The 21,467-nt window shown below is 35.2% G+C and overlaps 4 protein-coding genes across 4 annotated transcripts; 2 read left to right on the top strand and 2 right to left on the bottom strand.

The window, feature by feature from the left end:
* Positions 1 to 1,151: 1,151 nt before the first annotated feature.
* LOC123872464 (ADP-ribosylation factor 1) lies at positions 1,152 to 7,709 on the bottom strand. The gene is made up of 5 exons (XM_045916748.1): positions 7,551 to 7,709; positions 7,023 to 7,190; positions 4,459 to 4,568; positions 2,629 to 2,754; positions 1,152 to 1,890 (listed from the first exon to the last, which is right to left on the bottom strand). The coding sequence occupies exons 2-5, from the start codon at positions 7,168 to 7,170 to the stop codon at positions 1,726 to 1,728; spliced, it is 549 nt and encodes a 182-aa protein (XP_045772704.1). The 5' UTR covers positions 7,171 to 7,190; positions 7,551 to 7,709; the 3' UTR covers positions 1,152 to 1,725.
* A 1,310-nt stretch (positions 7,710 to 9,019) lies between these two features.
* LOC123872452 (tRNA (cytosine(72)-C(5))-methyltransferase NSUN6) lies at positions 9,020 to 13,463 on the top strand. Its single transcript, XM_045916732.1, has 7 exons — positions 9,020 to 9,282; positions 9,658 to 9,853; positions 10,474 to 10,630; positions 11,233 to 11,440; positions 11,844 to 12,134; positions 12,359 to 12,540; positions 13,295 to 13,463. Exons 1-7 carry the CDS (start codon positions 9,160 to 9,162, stop codon positions 13,434 to 13,436), a joined length of 1,299 nt encoding a protein of 432 aa, XP_045772688.1. The 5' UTR covers positions 9,020 to 9,159; the 3' UTR covers positions 13,437 to 13,463.
* A 208-nt stretch (positions 13,464 to 13,671) lies between these two features.
* LOC123872450 (cytochrome P450 9e2-like) lies at positions 13,672 to 19,793 on the bottom strand. The gene is made up of 9 exons (XM_045916731.1): positions 19,403 to 19,793; positions 18,691 to 18,842; positions 18,065 to 18,188; positions 17,436 to 17,554; positions 17,078 to 17,256; positions 16,770 to 16,849; positions 16,177 to 16,392; positions 15,416 to 15,667; positions 13,672 to 14,649 (listed from the first exon to the last, which is right to left on the bottom strand). Exons 1-9 carry the CDS (start codon positions 19,662 to 19,664, stop codon positions 14,486 to 14,488), a joined length of 1,548 nt encoding a protein of 515 aa, XP_045772687.1. The 5' UTR covers positions 19,665 to 19,793; the 3' UTR covers positions 13,672 to 14,485.
* Positions 19,794 to 20,163: 370 nt separating this feature from the next.
* On the top strand, positions 20,164 to 21,180 carry LOC123872458 (putative tRNA (cytidine(32)/guanosine(34)-2'-O)-methyltransferase). Its single transcript, XM_045916741.1, has one exon. It carries the CDS (start codon positions 20,288 to 20,290, stop codon positions 21,170 to 21,172), a length of 885 nt encoding a protein of 294 aa, XP_045772697.1. The 5' UTR covers positions 20,164 to 20,287; the 3' UTR covers positions 21,173 to 21,180.
* The last annotated feature ends 287 nt before the right edge of the window (positions 21,181 to 21,467 follow it).

The following is a 21,467-nucleotide window of genomic DNA, read 5'->3' as shown; positions in this document are numbered from 1 at the left end:
TTTTTGTAGATTTCGCAATCATACACCTCGTGTTCAGATTGTCATATATGTTTTGCACGCAGTAAATACTGGTGATGATCTCCACCTGGCTTGACTGTATTCCTTGGTTGCTTGGTTTCATTGGTTAACACTATCTATTTCACATGGCGTGTCGTGGGTACGCGCGACACAAAGACTTCTGGAGTCCTCGCACCTCACTAGAAGCAGCACATCACAACTACAGCTAAAAACTTCTGACGAAAATGCGAAAATTAAGATTTCAAAATTATTCGTGCATTATCTTTTTATCATTAGAGCGATGTTAATGGCCAGTATGAAATCGCGTCCTCTTTTATTCAGAACTATTAATATTATAAAGACAGAACAGGCTGCCGGACAAGTTAAAAACTAAAGGATCTTAAGTAAAAACGAATTTTGGTGAGGATATTTTATTCCATAATACAGCATTAAGACAAACCGGAATGTCACATTTCGCTTTCATTGGATCTTCTTGATTTCATAAAAATAAAAAATAAATCTCCACCGCACGCCACATAATCATATCCTTGAATTGTATTTTAACAATTTCTTCTAAATTATTATAAAAATGCTAAGTTATAGTTAATTGTGTGAGAGCAAAGTACCACTGAGACATCTGAGAGCCGCTTCCCTGCGAGCAGACCCGTCTCAAGTGACACCATGATCCTCTAATACATATTACACCTAAATTAAATCTCGGTTCGTCATGCGAAGTCAACTATAAATGCAGGTCGCGACGAGCCGTCCTACTAACGGCAGACGCCGCCCGAATCGATTTTGAAATGTGATCCAATTTAAAATACATAACAGCTTACTCTACCTAGTTAACTTCAATAAAAAATAAACTATCATCATACAATAAGTCGTTCAAAGTGGAATATGCACGAAGATGGTGGACGCACACCGTACAAATAAAAAATAGTGAAGTTAGTATAAGAAAAAACACAAAGCGATGTGAATAGGTTCTGACACATAGTGTCGAGGACCTCATGGTAATTCTTCCCCATCACCCTCAAGAATGGGTGGTGGTCGACTACTGACGCAAGTGTTCCCACAACCCACTACTGGTCCCGCAGCATCGGCACCCCACTACAGGCAATTACTACTAAACTAGTGAATTAAAGTCACAGAAGTAAATTAACTTTAAATACTTTATTATGACAACTTATTCCACATTATAGTATACATATAAAACAAGTTATGCTGTGATTCACTTTATCACGAGTCAGCTACACATATGTACCTATCCACATCACAATGCGCGATCAATCGAATGTACAGTTTCAATAATTAAATTTTTTTGTTTACAAGATACATTTCAATCAAAAATTGTAATTTTTGTATTAACTTTATAGTTTACACACTATTTGTTCAACGTCATCAGAGATCGAACAAACAACGCAATCCCTGACTGATTACCGCATTGCGCTAAGTACAGCATGACCCCTATATTTTTGTACAAATTAATATTTTGGAACTAATAATATAATGTAGCATCGCGTCGTACAATCAGCGTTCGAGTCGGGCATCGGTGTAAGCGAGTGGTTCGGAGAATGCGATGCGAGCTCGGTCGCCGGGTGACACAGTAATACATTAATGATACCGCACATAATACATCGTATTCATTTATAGCAAATAAAGTGAACATATCTTAAACCATAGTCTCTTTCAGTAATCAGATAAGTCTGTGAGTGGTGACGCGGGAGGTTAGCGGTTGGCGTTCTTGAGCTGGTTGGACAGCCAGTCGAGCCCCTCGTACAGGCCGTCACCCGAGGTGGCGCACGTGGCCTGGATGTACCAGTTGCGGTTGCGCAGCGAGTGCAGGCCCAGCTTGTCCGTGATCTCCGCCGCGTTCATGGCGTTAGGCAGGTCCTGCGGACGAGATAATATGAATGCTGCTGTCCTATTTCTAAAAAGCGGTTGAATTCGTTTGTAAGTTATCGCCAAAAAACGTGGGAATATTCAAAAACTGATGTTTCTAAAAAAAAAATGCTAGAGACCCTAAAAACTAACTAAAAACCTTGAACCGGCCAAGTGCGAGTCGGGCCTCACTCTTTTATGGTTTCGTACATAATTATGATATATAATAGGGATATCTATTGATTTATTATTATGGAGAGGTGAAATGTACTAATCTGCGTTTGACCAGTGTGGTAGCTATGGCCAAACCCTTTTCATTCTGAGAGGAGACCCATGCTCAGTAGTGAGCCGGCGATTTGATGATAATCATACAACCAACTAAAAATATGTCTACAACATTTGGTTTTAAGATATTTGGTGCTACATTGCTGCAGAAACCAATACAACTGAATTAGCTCCAACACATCAATTGAGATGGTGTCTATGTCGAAAATAAAGTCTTCCAAGATTCGTAAAATCTACGCCCATTGCTAGTTTTAGTTTGTTTGTCATTACATTTTATAGATTTATTTTAAAAAGTACCATTAAAAGAAGACTAAGAGAAGTTATGACGTCACAACTATGTATTTCATACAAGCTAAGCGAGCGTTTTGACATTTGATAAAAAGTTGCTGATTTGACTAGCAGGCTCCATCCCTGTTAAAAGGTTAACTAAAAGCCATTAATTAAAACAACAAATGTTAAGGTCACCTGTTTGTTTGCAAAGATTAAAAGTACTGCATCTCGTAACTCGTCTTCACTTAACATTCTCATGAGTTCCTCGCGCGCCTCACCGATACGCTCTCGATCATTACTGTCTACTACGAAGATGAGACCCTGAAAATTAAGCCATATTTTAACAATTAGAAAGGACTTTGAATATTTTGGCCTACCTATTTTTCTTTTTTTCCAAAATAACAGCCACACATCCATACTAATATTATAAATGCGAAAGTGTGTCTGTCTTGTCTGCTACGTTTTCAAGGCCCAACCGCTGAACCGATTTTAATGAAATTTGGTACAGACATGGGCTACATCCCGGGGAAGGACATAGGCTACTTTTTATCCCGGAAAATCAAAGAGTTCCTGCGGGATTTAAAAAACCGAAATCCAGGCGGGCGAAGCCGCGGGCATCCTCTAGTATTATGTAAAACCACAAACAAGTACTGTATCAGACAAAATCTTACAAAGTGTCACGGTTCTGAGATATAAGCTATCAAAGTTGTACTGGTGGAGTCATCAGTACAACAGTCTAACCAGCAGTACAACTTTGATAGTTTATATCTCAAAAACGTGACACTTTGGAAGATTTTGTCTCATACAATTCTTTGTATTGATGCCAGCTATTGATTATTGCAGGTTTTACGATTGGCCGCTTTTTTGAAAAAAAATGCCGACAAGTGGGGCAGGGCAGGCTCCATACTAAAATATTCAAACCTCTTTAGAAATATATGTTGACTATTATCACGAGCTCTAAAATTATATTTAGGGCATTAAAGCTTTGTTATGTTATATGTAAACTTGACTTAACCACACATACATACTAATATTATAATATGAAAGGGTGTCTGTCAGTCTGTTAGCTTTTCATAATCCATCTGTTTGAAGGGTTTTGACGAAATTTGGTACCTACAGAGATAGCTAGAATCCCAAGGATGGACATAGGCTACTTTTTAATGTATATCCACATGTGCCAATTTGCAGGAAATGATTCCTGCAATTTGGTATACAGATAGTTTTCATCCCGGAAACGACTACTTTTTATCCCAGAAAATCAAAGAGTTCTCACAGGATTATTAAAAACCTAAACCCACGTGGAATAAGTCGCGGGCATCATATAGTAAATAAATATGTTCGCAAATCATGAAGTGAAGTCTGAATGATCAAGAAATTTTTTTTTTTCCTAATCTTACTTCCTCAAACCATTTAATTTTTAACAGCTAATCCATTAGTATTATTTTAGATGCTTCCGCAACTCATATCTGTAATAGTATGACTCATAATATGACATAATATCTTTATCATAACAAGTATGAAACCTAGTTCAATAACTAGCTCATGCCCGGCATACGTTACACTGCAACTCACGCGCCACCTATTGTACGTCGATGTTACAATTGCCAGAAAACTTCACGCAAGTGTCGACAATAATTGTACAAAGTTTGAACTAAAATAGATGAATGATACACAAACATGTCATAAGTAATGAACAGACAAAAAATTGTCTGTCTGTCTGCTAGCTTTTCACAACCCATCCATTTAACCAATTTTGATGGGTACAGAGATAGCTTGCGTCCCAGGGTAGGACATAAGTTACTTTTGGTCACCAACAATCCAAGAGTTCCCATGAGATTTAGAAAAAATCTAAATTCACATAAGATGAAATTCCATATATCATCTACTTGGTACAGAAATAGCTTGCATCCTGTAGATTTTATCCTGGAAAATCAAAGTTCCAGCAGGAATTTGAAAACCTAAATCCACAGACAAGGTTGCAGGCATCATCTAATATTTTAAAATTAGTAATAAATGGAAAATGACCTGTGTATTCTGGAAATAATGCCTCCATAGTGGCCTGATTTTGTCCTGACCGCCTACATCCCACACAGTGAAACTGATGTTTTTGTATTCTACAGTTTCCACATTAAATCCTGAAAAACAATAGTGACACCATTAGTACATAGCATTCACCAGTCAGGCCTGTTGTCTTCTCGTCATCATATTATAGTAATGATCAGCCCATCAACATTGACCCATTACTGAGCACTTGCCTCTTCTCAAAGTGACAGACTTCGAAATTACTAATATATAAAACCAAATATGTTAAAACAATGCAAATTCGGCTCACTCCAGCAATGGTAGCACTGCGTTTACTTATGTACACTTAATGAAATAATAGTATTGCAATGTTTGAGAAGAGCAACTGAGTTTCTTGTTGATTTTTCTCAGAAATCTAGAAAGCTCACTTTGACTTTGCTTAGATTTAAGTTTTAGTTAAAACGAGACAGATTTATGCCATCGGTATACCTCTGTCTGAGCAAAGTAAAAGTGCACAATCTCAGCCTTAATCATTGGTAGTTTATTTATTAATTTGTTTGAATAAAAAGCTTTTCTATTCATCTAAAATCTAAATAAAATCAAATGCCAAGCTGAATTTAATCAAATTTTCAATAATAAATAGATACTCTGTCAACTTTTAATCCTTAGCACAAGGCCACAGGAAATAACAATTTCTAAACTAAGTTAAATAAGTAATTACATAGTATAGCTATTAAATCAAAAATTTAATTAATTTAATGAGTGTTAAAAATTAAAATGTAATTAATTCAGAAATAATGTAAAACAGTATTCCTAAATAGTCATAAAAAAGAATATGACAATGCTCTTGAATGGAAAGCCAGTATGTGCTATGTACAAACATTATTAAAATAATGCCTCTTTACAAAAATATTGACCTGAAGGAAGAGCTTACTGTAATTTTAGAACAGAAGATCATTGCCAGATATAAAAATACTGTGAAATTGACTTTTTCCCTGATTCAGAATGTTGTTATTGTACTTAATTACTTTATTATATATAGCTCTTACAGATATAGCCTTCTTTCGATGGTAGAATCATAAAAAAAGCTGCTCCAATAGCCACTTAATATATTGGTATTACTTGAACAAAAATCTATTCAGCACTACTAGCCTGCACAGAAGTATTACAATAAAATATTTTTGCACGCCACTTAAATAAGTCCTATCATTTTTGCACCACATGTTCAAATAAAGTTGTGCAACTTTACAATATTCATACAATGTGGCTCAGTACTATGAATTAATACCTATAGTTCAACCAACGAATTAATACTAAGGACACAATTTAGCTTGATTTCTCTGATTGAAACATAAATAAAATATAAAATTAGAATAATTACTACAATCATTTTGATTAAGTATTATGCATTTCAAGTGTGAAGCGCATTGGCATGGATGGTACTACATAACTTATAAAGGGCTCAAATTTTTACCATTTGCAACTATTTTAACAGCTTGCACATTCAAAGAAATACTATAAAAATACAACAATTACTTATTTATTTATTTATTTATTTGTACCAGAAAGTTGTAACAATATAAATAAAAGGAAAGAAAAAGTGGACAGGGAAGCACTTATCTCTATAAGAGATCTCTACCAGTGACCCTTGGCAGTGCGAGAGGTTGTAAATGGAGTAGAATAGGTACAGCAAAGATAGACAGTAATCATGAAAAATAAAAAATAAATATAGTAGATATTATGTTATAATATATACTTACAAATATTTATATATTAAAATAGACTTACAAAAACATATATACCTTAATACATAAATATATACTTATAGTCATAAATATATCTTATAATATATACCGATAAATATATGTAAACAATATGTTATGACAGAGAGGAAAGATAGTGCTGTTTCAGACGAAGTTTGAAGGTGCTGATGGAAGGGTTATTTTTAAAAATACTGTCAGGTAGTGAGTTCCAAAGGCGAGTTGCGAGTACCGTAAAAGATTTAGCATAAAATATAGTGTTGTAAGGGGGAACTGCAAGTGAGTTTAACTTGACACACGAACGCACTGGCATCACCCGAGGAGCGGCTTCGTTGAAGCGCTCACGCAAGTAAGAGGGGGAGGATGAATTTAAAATCTTAAAGAGTAGCGTGAGAATATGAGTATTCCGGCGAAGTCGAATAGGGAGCCACTTTAACTTATTTCGAAATTGAGAAACATGGTCGAATTTGCGCAATCCGAAAATAAAACGGATGCACAAATTCTGAAGGCGATCTAGTTTATCAAGCAGCTCCTCGGTTGCATCTAAATAGCAGACATCGGCGTAATCTAGGAGAGGAAGCAGAAGAGATTGTGCGAGTAAGATTTTAGTTTTAAGAGGAAGGAAATTCTGCAAACGTTTCAAGGAGTGAAGGGAGTAGTGCATGCGCTTACTCACTTCATTACATCAGAAAAATAAGCAGAACCATAAACCAGTCAAATAAAAGTTTGATATTTCAGATGGTCTTCACACTTGAAAAGCATAGTAGCTCAACAAACAATTGCTCTCGAGTTATAAATTGCACTTACCGATTGTGGGAATTGTTGTAACAATTTCTCCTAATTTAAGTTTGTATAATATTGTGGTTTTACCAGCTGCATCAAGACCAACCATCAATATTCTCATTTCTTTTTTGCCAAATAGGCCTTTAAATAAATTTGCAAACATATTCCCCATTTTGTAGTTTTATGAGCCGTCTGGAAGAGAAATTGAGAAATTATTAGAAAATACATTCACCCTGATCTGACTCATCCGTCACTATGTTAGACTATAATCAATGATAATGACATGGCAAGTCCTAGCTACTATAAGACGTCCACGGTTAAAATAAAACAACAGTTCCGACTAATTAATATAAATATGAAAGAAACACTGAAGTTACGTGTAAATTATGTGTAACACAAGATATACATTGAAAATTAGACAAAGATTGGCAGGCACCGCTGTTGGTTGTTCTGTTGAGTCGCCACCCACGGTTTGTGTGGGTCTAGGTATACGAGTCCAACTACACATTTAAAGTTTTAAGCAATTTTAATAAGGATAAAGTAACAACTTACGTTTTTTCGAGAAAATCTAATTAAATATCAAGTAAAAACGCTTCAATTAACTGAAGTCACTACTATACGCTGGATGTCAAAATGGCGGCGAACGTGGAAGTTTGTTCGTGCCTATGCCACGTATCGGCGAAAGTGACCAGCTTAAAATATAAAAAATATAAAATAATAGACGATGTTGTTTATTTTGTAAATTATTTGCATTTATTAGTCATGTTCATCATACTCATTTTCCAATAAATAATTTATTTTCTTTTGAAAAATATATTTTACCGACGAGTAGGTAGATTGACTCTGAAAGCTGTGAAAAATGGCGGCAAATTTAAAAAACCGTTTCAGTTCAGTTGACTAGGTACATTGTTGTAGTTGCCCAGCAACTCGATCGACGGCGACTGTTCTAATCTGTGATAAGTATGAAAGTTGCCGAGTCTATACACATGCAGTCGCCTCAACTCCGTGTCCCACAGAGTACTTTGTAAGGTAATTTTATAAAAATACAGTTTCTAACGGTCGCCGTCGACTGAGTTGCCGGGCGACTAGTTGCAGTTGTTGAGTGTGCGTAATGAAACCTGTCTAAAGTCATAGAATAGGATGTTGCCTAGAGTCTGGAATCCATAGAAATAATCTCAGATAAAGAATCAAGGTGGATTTGTCAGACGCGTAACCCGAAAGGGACAAAAAAACAAAACAAATCATACTTGCGAATGAAAGGTTATGTTTCTTAATTTGCGTTTGCTACGACTGTTACAGCAGATCACACAGCGATACACTATAAGTAGTACCTAGTGCCAGCTTCTGGGATAGTAATTTATTGCAAATATCACGAGTTTTATTTAGTTTTCTCTTTTATATATAACAGTAGAAACTAATAAGGTATCTATGGTGCATTGCTGTGTGATTAGCTGTAACAGTCGCGTCGTAGCGAGCGATTTTTTTTTTGTTTGTCGTTAGTCCCTTAACATACCCAGTCCACCTTGATTCTTTGTCTGAGTTAAAAACTGAATTATTCCCAAGAATCCAGAGTCGTAAAACCAGTTAAAGAAATACTCCAAAGACAAGACTGACATTTCTGTTTTTTTTTTCTCTCGTCTGGCTTTACAAAGATTAGCGAATATCAAAATTGTAGTTATTTACAAGTTAGGGAAATTATATAAATATGGACTTCGTCTGTGTCGGCGCTCGCCAACATACGCACGGCGCCCCTTTAGAGCGCTTCCTAGTCCAGTTCCAGCATGGTTCCAGCACCAAAAAACACCAGTGAAACACAAAAACCGGCCACTTTTAACAAAAAAAAAAAAACACTCCAAAAAGACACAACACGCGCGCCAGCAAACGCTACACAGACGAAGTCCGAAGACATTTCTGTTGCTTGTAATTTTCCATCCAACATGCTTGTAATTTGTATATTATTATACGTCTACACTCTACTCTTTGCAAACATGTTTTAAGTTATTAGTCTGTGGTATCTGAACACTGCTTGAAAGCTTGAAACCCTGAAAACTTTGTTTTGTTTCCAATTTCCATGGAAAACCGGGAAAACCGTAAAATGCATAACATTTTGCCTATTTAAGTTCAACCTAAATCGTTTGTAACGAGTTTCGTAATCTAAGCGATGGTATTGAGTTCTTTACAGAGTTGGCTTTCTAAAGCGCCAAACTATACAATATTCAGAGTAAATAGGTTATCAAAGTTTGATCAGTTTGATTGTACTAATTTGCAAAAATACTTAGAAGTTGTAAGTGAAAAATTAGCAATACCTACCACCTACCTACTATATTATAATATGCTAATGTTTTTACATAAATCATTTATTTATATTACTAGTATTTCAAAACCACATTTTATAAAATACTAGCCGATGCCCGCGACTTCGCCCGCGTGGATTTAGGTTTTTCGAAATCCCGTGGGAACTCTTTGGTTTTCCGGGATAAAAAGTAGCCTATGTGCTAATCCAGGATATTATCTATCTCCATTCCGAATTTCAGCCAAATCCGTCCAGTAGTTTTTGCGTGAAGGAGTAACAAACATACACACACACACACACATACAAACTTTCGCCTTTATAATATTAGTGTGATGTAGTTACTTATCCAGTATTTTTATTTTTTAGCAAAGCAAAACTCTTAATAGTCCAGTAATCCCGAAGATAACTTTTGTAAAGCCTGACTGTTTTGTTATCGAGTCATGGCCTGCGGACACTGTTGTAGAGAGAAGTAGAAATGAAGTTATAGTGGATACTATGTGTGCAGCTGCAGTGTTGAGGGGTGCGCATGTTTATGCACCTGGAGTACTTGGGCTCTCCCCTAGTAGGTATAAATAACTTATGAAAATAAAACAATTATTTTGAATGACATTATTAGTGTGTCGTTAACAATTAGTTTTAGGTAACAACATCACTGCAAATAAATAAATCTATAAGTACATAATCTTTAATTTCAAATAAATCTGCAGTGTTTAGTTGATTGTTTTAGATCACCCATGGATCACCCTTATAGTCTACGTACATCCTATTATGAAGTTTACTTCATGCTCCAACGTCTTCCTTAGATTGACTAGGAAGATAAGGTTCTCTAGCCTTAAGTCCACGTTTTGTATGCTTATTAGTTGTGCAATAAAGTTTTAATTCTGAAACAAGTTAGACCTTGACTGTGATCTCACCTGATAGTAAGTGATGATGCAGTCTAAGATGAAAGTGGGCTAACGTGGCAGGGGTTGTGGCAGTTTTATTAAAAAGTCATATCCCCTGATCGGTTTCTACATGGCATCGTACCGAAAGCTAAATCACTTGACGACGCAGGTACTGGTAGGGTGGTAATAGCCCACCAGGGAGGTCACAAAAGAAAATTAAATAAAAAGTTTCAAACAATTCTGAAAATCAGTCACAAACTTTTCTCATGGTTTTTATTAGACTGTGTACTCATTGTAGATTGCCAACTGGATGAGAAGATTGACATTTATGCTGATTTGGATGCTCAATGTAAGAGAGGTCTGAAAATACAATATGATGGAAATAAACAGTATGTTGGAACTGGGCATTTAAAAATGTTACGTCGTGAATTGTTTGACAATGGAATACAAGCAAGGTAAGAATTTTTATTGCAAGTAAATAGATAGTTTTAAGTACAAATATTCAGATTACCAACCTTAAAAGTTACTAAAATAAAGATTTAAAAAGCTATCAATATAGCCCAGAAAATTAGCAAGCTAAAGTGGCAGCGGGTAGGCCATGTCTGCCAATGCTAATGGTCATTGGTCTAAATGAGTTGAAATTCCTCAACTGTTTTATTAAATAAAAAACATGTTTAAATAACGCCAACCCTGCTAATAGCGCCCAAAGTTATATGTAATTATTATAATTTTAGCTACCTAGCCATATAAACATTATAAAAAAAGACATGGCTGTTTAATTAATTATTAAAATTGCATTGTTAAAGATTTCAATGTAGATAAGAAATGCAAAGTTTAATGTTTATCTATGAGATTAGTGTACCACAGCGTCATATAAAATGCACAATAACTTTATTCTTGGTTATCCCCAAATTCAAATTTAGGGACAAACTGGAAGCGCCCATGTGGGGACAGACGAAAAACATTTTTGATTGCCTTCTATCGCGTCGCATTAAATCATATTACACAACACAGTAGTTAGTATGCATTTCTGTAATGAATATTATTATAATTTCAGTGGTATAGCAATACATACACTGCTCCCTGCATCAAGATTGCCTGTGATCAATGAGACTGTATGCCCCAAGGGACAATTACTACTGCAGAATTTTCCGTCAATTGTGGCTGGATGGGTTGTTGATGCCAAACCATTTGAGTATATTTTGGATATGTGTGCTGCTCCAGGAAACAAAACCACCCATTTGGCTGAAATGTCTGACAACAAAGTAACTATGAAATATTTATTGTGGTATAATATTATGGCAGTTTTATGTTCTATATTAATTAAAGTAGCTATACTGACAATACGCCATGATGTAGCTATGTAGCCAGTCTGCGTTTTGTGACACGCAGTAGCGTCCCAGCCGTCACAATCACAGTGGAATATGTATGGAAAGCAGTAAACTGTCTAACAATCGCTTTCAGTCTATGTGAGATGCGAATGCACACGCGTCACACTCAGCTGTGTTTACCTGCCTTGGAAAAGCAACCTATTGGAGATGATTTTACAAAAAAAAAATATTTACCCTGATGGGGCAACTGAGTAATAACTACTTGGTAATCCAAGTATCATAGAATAGTAGGTAGTTTGAATTGATTGGAATTATGTATTACAATTGTTTATTACAGGCACATATTGTAAGTATCGATAAAAGTGAACAAAAAGTAGCTAAGATAAAGCAATCCTGTGAAACACAGGGTGTTTCTTGTGTCGATGCATATGTTTATGATTCAAGAAAATGCCATTTAGATGGTGCTGCTGATATGAAATGTCCACCATTTCCTTCTAATACTTTTGATAAAGTTCTTTTGGATGCCCCCTGTAGTGGCTTAGGACAAAGACCACAACTAAGTGATTGTAAAATGTCTCTGAAAATGTTACAATCCTACAAATTTGTTCAAAGACAATTATTTGATGCGGTGAGTGTGACCTATAAAACGACACAGTAAGGAAAAACAATATACTTAGCTCACTTTTCGTAACTTTACAGGAAAGTGCGTCAAAGATTTAATTTTTAAAATTTATGATTGTAACTCAAAATCGCTAAAAAGTGAGTTACGATATTTTTCCTTGCACGTATCTAAAATATCAATTTTCGGATTTTTAATTGAAACAGAGCCTAATATTGACGAATGGTTTTTAGGCTGTGCAAGTATTAAAATTGGGTGGAAAATTAGTTTACAGCACATGTACTGTAACAGTAGATGAGAATGAAGGCATGGTCGCATGGGTGTTGGAGAAGTTCCCTTGTTTACAACTTATACCAGCAGAGCCATATTATGGAGGACCAGGTTTGCCGAACGTTGGTCTATCAGATGAACAAAGGTAAATAAACATTACTATTAAAGTAGATTTTAATGCCACAAGCTCTCAGTTATCAGAACAAGTTGGTAAAGGCAGTTGACGACAGTTGGAGAACTCCTAACAAAATGGCTTCGACGTCAATGGCAGGCGTCAAATGTTAGTACATTTGACGCAGCCCTATTTTTCTATGATTCACGTCATCATATTTCATCAGATTCAGGATCAAACTGAGTTCCCTCACTCTAGCACACTCTGGTGAAGGGGATAATAGGTCCATACATGGGTATAGTATAATAGATTTTTTGTTCAAATAAACTTTTACAAGTGTTTTTGAATCGTCAAGTAAATCTACCTACGGTTCCGAATACTCTTCCTACCAAGATAAACCAGCAAGAAAGTAGTTGCTCTTTTTAAATATTCATTTTAAAAAAATATATGCCATGTGTACCTATTGTATATGTGCCATGCAAGTCCCGCGCATTGCTGAAACTAGCTGCCAGTCAAATCTACGCTTGTTATCACTATAATCTTCTAAATTTTTATATCTGGGTCCTTACTCAATACTTGCGGTGCGTCTCCGTAATCCATACTATTACTATCCATTGAACGAATCGATGGGCAGCTGAATTATACCTCCGCCGTCAGTCTTCGTGTCGTACACCAAATACATCAATAAATTGCTTGCCGTGCAGGTATAAGACCTATAAGTCTTATACAGTCAAAAAAGTAATTAAATGTATTAGTAAGTAGTACCTATGAGTTTTTTTCTTTATAGGGTAATGGTGCAACGATTTGGGCCAGAGGAAGATCCATTACGGAAAGTACAAAATCTGTCTAAAAATACCATAGGTTTCTTTATAGCTGCATTTATAAAAATCAATGATCATAAACCCAATGTTCAGTCAAAAAAAAACTAGATGTTATAAATACATGTTATTTTTTTATTATACTCGTGTATTATTTAAAAATCTTCCTATCCCATACCATGTCAAACTAAAACCTTAATACAATTTTATAGCATAAATTCCCGTTTTTTGGCGATAGGTAACTCAAAAACTATTTTTTTGTGGTTGGCCACTTTTTAGTCAAAGGATTGCAGAAGGATTCACACTATATTAGATATTGGATTTTAGATCAAATAAAAAACATGACTGTAGTGTATCGTTTTACTTTATTCTCAGTAAATAAAAGTGTAAAATTACTGTAAATAAACTTTCCATTAAATTAAAAACCCCTTACACCTATAATAAATATTATATAAATGTCGGCAAGATCACAATTATTCGATCATTTGTACATATCAATCACAAATATGTTTGTACATTTCTTGTTAAAGAAATAACATCTACACATTGCACGATAACATGAGACCTGGACGAGAGATGTCCCATCACATACAATACCGAGCACAAAATATTAGGTACACCAGGCTTTAAATTAAAGTGAGATACAATAATACTGATCTTGTAACGTTAAATAAACGTACGTTCGTTCGTTAGGAAGGTATCACATTGAAAATTAACGTTACGTAACGCGAATTACATAACATGTTTGGCAAAGTTATTAAGCCTTACCACAAAATGTTTAAACTACTGAAAGCTGCTTGAAAAAAAAAAATACGTTGTTCGCAGCATGCTACTGATGCATGTTGGGAGGACCGTACAACAAAGTGAAGCGAGCGGGAAATTCAGGACTCATGTTATTTTGCTTGCATAGTATTTACTGGCACTTCTATCACATAAAAAAGCTTACACAATTCCTATAGCAACTTTAAAAAATACTCTCAAAGCAACAATATACTTACCTAATAATAATAATCTCATAGTTTTCTATTGTTTCTGATGTTTTATTTATCTATCGTTTCTGTTATTTTATTTTTTGTTATTTCTGTTTATTTTTGTAAAAGTTTAAAAATATAGTTTTAATGAGATAAATTAATGAGAGTACTTATCACTAATCTCATTAATCAAATCCTCTCAACGCGCACCCAAACTCCACTCTCTGCTGTCAGCAAAAACGCTTTTCTATTGAATTTTATAGGTACTTCAGTTTTGGAGCACATAGAAAATTTATAGTTTCGTACAAGTGTGACGATCGTCGCTTTAACGATGACCATAGCGAATCGGGCACCTGCAATTATGATAAATAAAAAATTAGACTGAACGGTGCCGCTGGGTCATTCTTACATAGAAATCACTATACATGCCATGTCGCATGTACATGCGCTGTCTCTACGCTAGTATGAATTGACCCTTAGTGTACCTTGGCTGGTTAGGTCATGGTAGGTACCATTTATATAAGATACTTTTAAAAAGCAAACTTTCTCCCTTTTGAGCATTGATTATATCTCTCTTAGCAAACAAAGTTGAACTATCAATTACATTCTATTACATACATAGTATGATAGGAACTGGTGTAATGTCTGATAACATTCATTCTTATCATTGTTTATTAAACCTACATAATATTGCAATTCCATTGTTTTATCTAAAGAGCAGATTAGATACATTTGTCAATATTGAAATAATGTATGGAGCCATAAATGCTTGATATGATTTATAAAATGCAATGGGAGATGCAGTGATTAAATTTAATAATATTTATAATATTATATTGTAACTTCGGGATATTCCGTTTTTTTGAGACATTAGGTACAAAATTGGAACCTTCAACAGAAGAGTGAATAGCACCTTCTAGACAGGCGCGCTCCACCTTAGGCTGCATCATCATCATCACCTATTTGGTGTGACTGCAGTCAATCGCATGCGTATTTCGTTTTTTTTTTTAAAAAAAAAAAGAGAAAAACAAAATCTACACAAAAAATTAAGTCCTTGCATAACACGCCAGGCAAAGCAGTTGATGAAAACCATAATATAATATACATAATACAACTTACCAATACAGTTCCTAGGACCAGCGCCAAACGCCAAAAACAAATGGGAGGGTATGTCATTTTTCCCCTCACGCAAAAATCTTTCCGGCTTGAATTTTTCCGGTTCATGGTATATATCGGGGTCCATGTGAATGCCGTACGCTGGTATTGCGACGAAATCTCCTTCTTTAAGGTGTACAGATGTACCAGGCAAAGTGTATGGTTTCGTACATTTTCTATCGATTCTAGCCACAGGGGGGTACATCCGAAGAGTCTCTAAAAGTGAAATTATAAGATTGTATAATTAGTTTGAACACGCTCCACGATAGCGTAATGACTATCATTCCTATATTTCAAACTAACTGATTCCCACGATTTCGTCCGCGTGGAAAAATCCCTACTCTTCATTTTCCAAGATGAAAGTAGCCTATGTCTGTCTTCACAATGCAAGCCTCTAAGATCTCTGTACCTAGTTGATGATGCCCGTGCCGTGTGTTCACGTCGATTTAAATCCACAAATCTTCTATTAACTTAGAAGTTATTAACACACTTAACATAATATGTTTCACTCCAAAACCTGAGCATCCTCAAGAGATGCTCAGGTTTTGCTCCGCTACTTACGGCGTGCTTCAAGGACAAACCAACACACTTTCGCATTTTTAATATGGGTAAATAAGCGTTATGAGTAAGTTTCAAAGATGGATTCTAATTTTCAAACATTGAAGCATTTATCTTTCGTATTAAAAAATCCATTTATGAAACAGGTTGTGGTTTCTATCTTTTACCTGTTACAAACGCATCAAGATAATCCAGCTGTACAAGATGATCATAGCAAAAATCCTCCCCCTTCGTAATCTCCTCTATGTGGTCTCTTAATTTATTTTGAATTTCCGGTTGTATAGCCATCTGGTATATAGCGAAAGACAGTAACGTGCTTGTCGTCTCGAAACCAGCTATGAGAAAGATCAACGCTTGCGCATCTACCGTGTCGTCGTCCAAATCTGGAAAAGAGTTTGTATGTATAAATGAATGAATATACTTTTATTGTACGCCACAAATTAATTTAAAAAAAAAACACATAAAAGCCAAACAAAATATAGGCAGGTAGGTAAAAGGCGGCCTTATCGCTACCTAGCGATCTCTTCCAGGCAACCAAAATGGTGCAAGGACATAGCTATAAAGTTGCCTTCAAACTACGGAAATATACTATAATATATAAAATCCCCAAGCAAACAATATTTATATATTAAGTATATTATATTCCATAGTTTGAAATCAATTTTAATATTAGAGGTAGGTGGTGCAAGTATATACATTAATGTATAATATTAAAATAAATAACTATATGTAAATAATTAAATTACTAAATTAAACTTACGTCTTTCATTTTTGGTGTTGGCGACATCTTCTTTTTCTGTTACAGAAGCATCAATTAAAAGTTGAAGAAAATCATTTCTTCTGCAAAGAACAATATTTATCACATTATAAAATGAACATATTATCAAGTATTGCCTCTTCCTAAAATACAAATCACAAGCAGAGATTTTGAAAATATACACAATACACATTTTCAAATGCATCTATGCCGAAAGATGTTAAAGCAAATGTGTGGGTAGACAAAAAACGGAAAACGCATACTTGAGCTCATTAGATAGTTACATGTTAGCTGATTTTCAAAACACTAACCTAGTTCCAGTTGATACCCTTTCAGATCTGGTCTTCCGCAATATTGATGCGAGTTTTTTATTTGCTTCATAATTGAAAAACGATATATTAATATATTTCAACAGGGAAGGAGCAAATAACAAAATTGAAAACAGCAACAGCCTTTTGGATACAGACATCTTATTGAAGTCCATCGCAATCTAAAACAAAATTAATAAAAACCGGTCAAGTGCTAGTCAGACTCGCACACGCGGGCTTCTATAACATCGTGCAAGATATACGTATGTACCTAATACACACACGGGCAATATATAATAACGGCGGTATAGACCTTAGGCCTTCTTACTAGAACACAGAACACACGACAAGCAATGCTTACCTTTTTGAATTCAGCATTCTCATCTTTGAGGCTATCAGTGCTGATACCAAATGCACAGACACCTGTGATTTCCAATGTCAGGTGGACCATCATATCTTTTATCTCAACATCAGAATTATCTTAAACAATTAAAAAAATTGCAAATTTTAAATATAAAACAAAATTCTTGAGATTTTTTATCAATACAAAAAATTAATATAAGTAAAGCACAGTTTATCCAGAAGATACAGAGTACAGACCCATCTTCTCCAGCCTTTTTTATACTGTCTTCCCACGGTGTGTTATTCTGCGGATTAACAAGCGCTGCGGACCACGTAGAGCCACGCACCGAGCACAAGGCTCGGGCGAAGACGACGTGTCTGTGCTACCACGGACGACACTCTTCTCACAGTGCGTCGGAGCGGGCTGGTCCGCGTCCGTTCGCAATATCACTCACCGTGGGAAGCCGGTATTAGATGAAAGTTAAAAACAGGTAACATCACACACCTACTAACATCATCAAAATCTATGTAGTAGACTTGTGGGGTTGTTCCTATGCCATGTCCACCACTTATGTATCTGTGCCTTCTAAATGCAGAAATTAGCCCAAGACAAAAAAATCAATTTACAGTATAATAGCTGATACTTACTATATTTGTCTAAGAAATTAACTAATTGGTTTGTACATTCCTGAATTAATGGAAACATATTTTTTAGGCGAGCTGAACTGAACGCTGGTGTCACCAAACTGCGTACTGCTTTCCATTCTGAGCCCTAGAACATGATAATTTAATTTTAATTGAAATGTATTGTGTCTTTAGTAAATAAATGATACACTGCAACATGCAGCTTTCTGGGTCAAGAAACTTTTGATTTTGCATTCCAAACATAATTATTATACTCTTACTAAAAAGGACTGTTATATTATATCAGGTGATGCCCCCCATAGACTTAGGCTATTAATTAAAAGTCCTGTGGGAACTCTCATTTTCCAGGATAAAAAGTTGCCTATAATCATCTCTACTTATACCAATTTTCTTCAAAATTGGTTAAATGGATGGGCCTTTAAAAATCTGATCGGAATTTTCTGGGGAAAAGTAGATCTATAAATTTCGTCAAAATTTATTAAAGGATAGGCTATGAAAAGCTACTATTATTCCACAATTTAATGCCAGTACTCAGTAGGTAATATTTTATTTATGTACTTAGTTCAAAAGTGAATTGATGAAGTATATTCTTAAATACTATTTGTATAGAAAGAAAAGATAATTCTTACCCTTAAGTGTAGAATAGACCTATTGATGTATTTGGGTTCATTGGTTGGAAGGATAGCCCTATCAATAAAATGGTCAGAGTCACGAATCGTAACTGCTTTTATTAGGTCAGAGTCAAGGATGTACAAAACTGGCCTTCTCCCTTCAAAGATACCTACAACATACAAATTTCCATTTTTAGGCACATATTTATTTTTAGTGTGACCCAACCTCTCTCATTGCTACTCGCTTGCATCATGAGCTTACCAAGATCAGGTGCAGTTATTGCAGGATAGTAGGTAGTAATAAAATCTTAACTAATATCACTAAAAATGTACATTTTTTATAGGTGCACAGTGGGTGTGATGATGGGATAAAGAAAATTTTATATTATTCATTTAAGTATTCAATAAACCTGTTATATGAAGAGGAGAGGGATCAAGGGTGTTAAGTTTTGGCCAAGGATTGCTTTATCTTTTTCGCTTTGTCCCCCAGCTCTTTTGCTTCACAGTTCATAGGTTCTTTTAATGTAGAACCTCCTTCGCAAGTTTCTGGCTTTGCAATTTACATAAGTACTATTTAGAGGTAAGACAGACAATACTGTGTGGAACAAAACTCTCGACCGTATTAGCACAAAGATTAGCACCGATTTGTACCTATCATGATTCAAAACCCGAAACTAAGTAACTTCTAAAATAACAAAGAAATAGTAAAAATAACGTTGTTTATACTTACCTCCAAATGGTTCTCCTTTAAAATATTTGTAAGTATCTAATTGGAACATGATAAAAGACTTTTTACCAATTAATCGCACCAAAATGTTCCCAAAAAAAATTGTAGGCTTCAAATATTTTATTCTACGTTTCTCAAAATAATCAAACGTATTTGTATAATGAAAATAAACGAAAAATATCAAACTGAAAAATAGTAACAGCTTCCATTCTTCTAAAAGAAACCCCAGCATTTTGTTTAACCCACTGTAATAATTGTTATCCATGTTAATTAAATAATCAAAACCTTTGAAAATGCTTTGAAAACACAAAACTATTCCGACCAACCTGGCACCCGTTATTCTAATGTATTATAATTTATAACGTACTGATATAGTAGTGATTACATACTCTTTGTCTTTGTAATGTATTATTTAGGTCCCTATGTAAAAAGTAGGTGCTCTGTGTTTATGTATTAGGTACTCTATTAGTACTTTTTTTTTCTCTCTCTCGTCTGGCTTTACAAAGATTGGCCAATGTCAAGTTTGTAGTTATTTGTAACAAGTTAGTTAAACTATACAAGTATGGACCCCGTCTGTGCCGGCGCTCGCCGACATACGCACGGCACCCCTAGAGCGCTTTCCAGTCAGTTTTAACAAAAAAACACTTCAAAAAGGCAGAGCACGCCCGCCAGCTAACACCAACACAGACTACTGTTATTGGTCTGTGAACACAGACGAAGTCCTATTAGTACTTTACTCTATGTGCAACTGTCAGTATAACGTACATACTCTTTGAGACCAAAGAGTATGTAATCACTATGTTTTGAGACTATAGATTGCATTTTGCAAAGCATTGAAATCAAAGTTATTGAAATTAAATTGAATTTACCTACAATAAACCAATAAACATGGGGAAAACTTCAAAAGACAAAAGAGATATATACTACAGATTAGCAAAGGAAGAAGGTTGGCGGGCGAGAAGTGCCTTTAAACTGCTGCAGATAAATGAGGAATATGACATATTCAATGGTGTACTACGTGCAGTGGATCTGTGTGCTGCACCAGGGAGCTGGAGTCAGGTTCTGACAAAGAAGCTAAGACAGAATACAGACAATGCTGACGAAGTCAAAATAGTTGCAGTAGATTTGCAGGCAATGGCATCGCTGCCAGGAGTGAAACAAATACAAGGTGACATCACTAAAGTATCCACAGCAAATGAAATTATAAAAGAATTTGAAGGTTTGAAAGCTGATCTAGTTGTTTGTGATGGGGCACCGGATGTAACAGGGCTTCATGACATTGATGAATATGTACAGTCACAGCTTCTTCTTGCTGCTTTGAACATAACAACACATGTATTGAAGAACGGTGGAGTCTTTGTAGCTAAAATATTCAGAGGGAAAGATGTTACTCTGTTGTACTCACAACTGAAACTTTTTTTTGAATTTGTCACAGTTTCCAAACCGAGAAGCTCAAGGAATTCAAGCATAGAGGCATTTGTGATTTGCCAGAATTATAAACCACCAGATGGATATACACCTACCATGGTAAATCCACTTTTAGATCACAAATATTGTGATTTTAATCAGTTCACTGGGCCAAATAGGTTTATTGTACCATTTAATGCATGTGGAGACTTGAGTGCGTATGATTCTGATACATCATATCCACTATTGTTGGAAGGTCAAAGTTCATATGAGTATAAGGATCCAGTACAAGGCCCTATAGATCCTCCTTATAAGGAAATTTTACAAAAAACTAAATCTTTGCAAATTAAAAGTACTAATAAGTAATAGTGTTTTATTTTAATATCAAAAACATATATTATCATTACATAATTTTTAACCCCCGACCCAAAAAGAGGGGTATTATATGTTTGATGTGTGTATCTGTGTTTCTCTGTGTCTGTCTGTGGCATCGTAGCTCCTAAAGTAATGAGCCGATTTTAATTTAGTTTTTTTTTGTTTGAAAGGTGGCTTGATTGATAGTGTTCTTAGCTATAAACCAAGAAATTCAGTTCAGCCATTTGAAAGTTTTTAATTTACACTTGTATATAATACATTGTCCTTTGCTAACATATTGATTACA

The sequence above is a fragment of the Maniola jurtina genome, chromosome 15 (genome assembly GCF_905333055.1).
Source record: "Maniola jurtina chromosome 15, ilManJurt1.1, whole genome shotgun sequence".
Classification (NCBI taxonomy): Eukaryota; Metazoa; Arthropoda; class Insecta; order Lepidoptera; family Nymphalidae; genus Maniola; species Maniola jurtina.
This window is presented reverse-complemented; position numbering and strand designations above follow the sequence as displayed.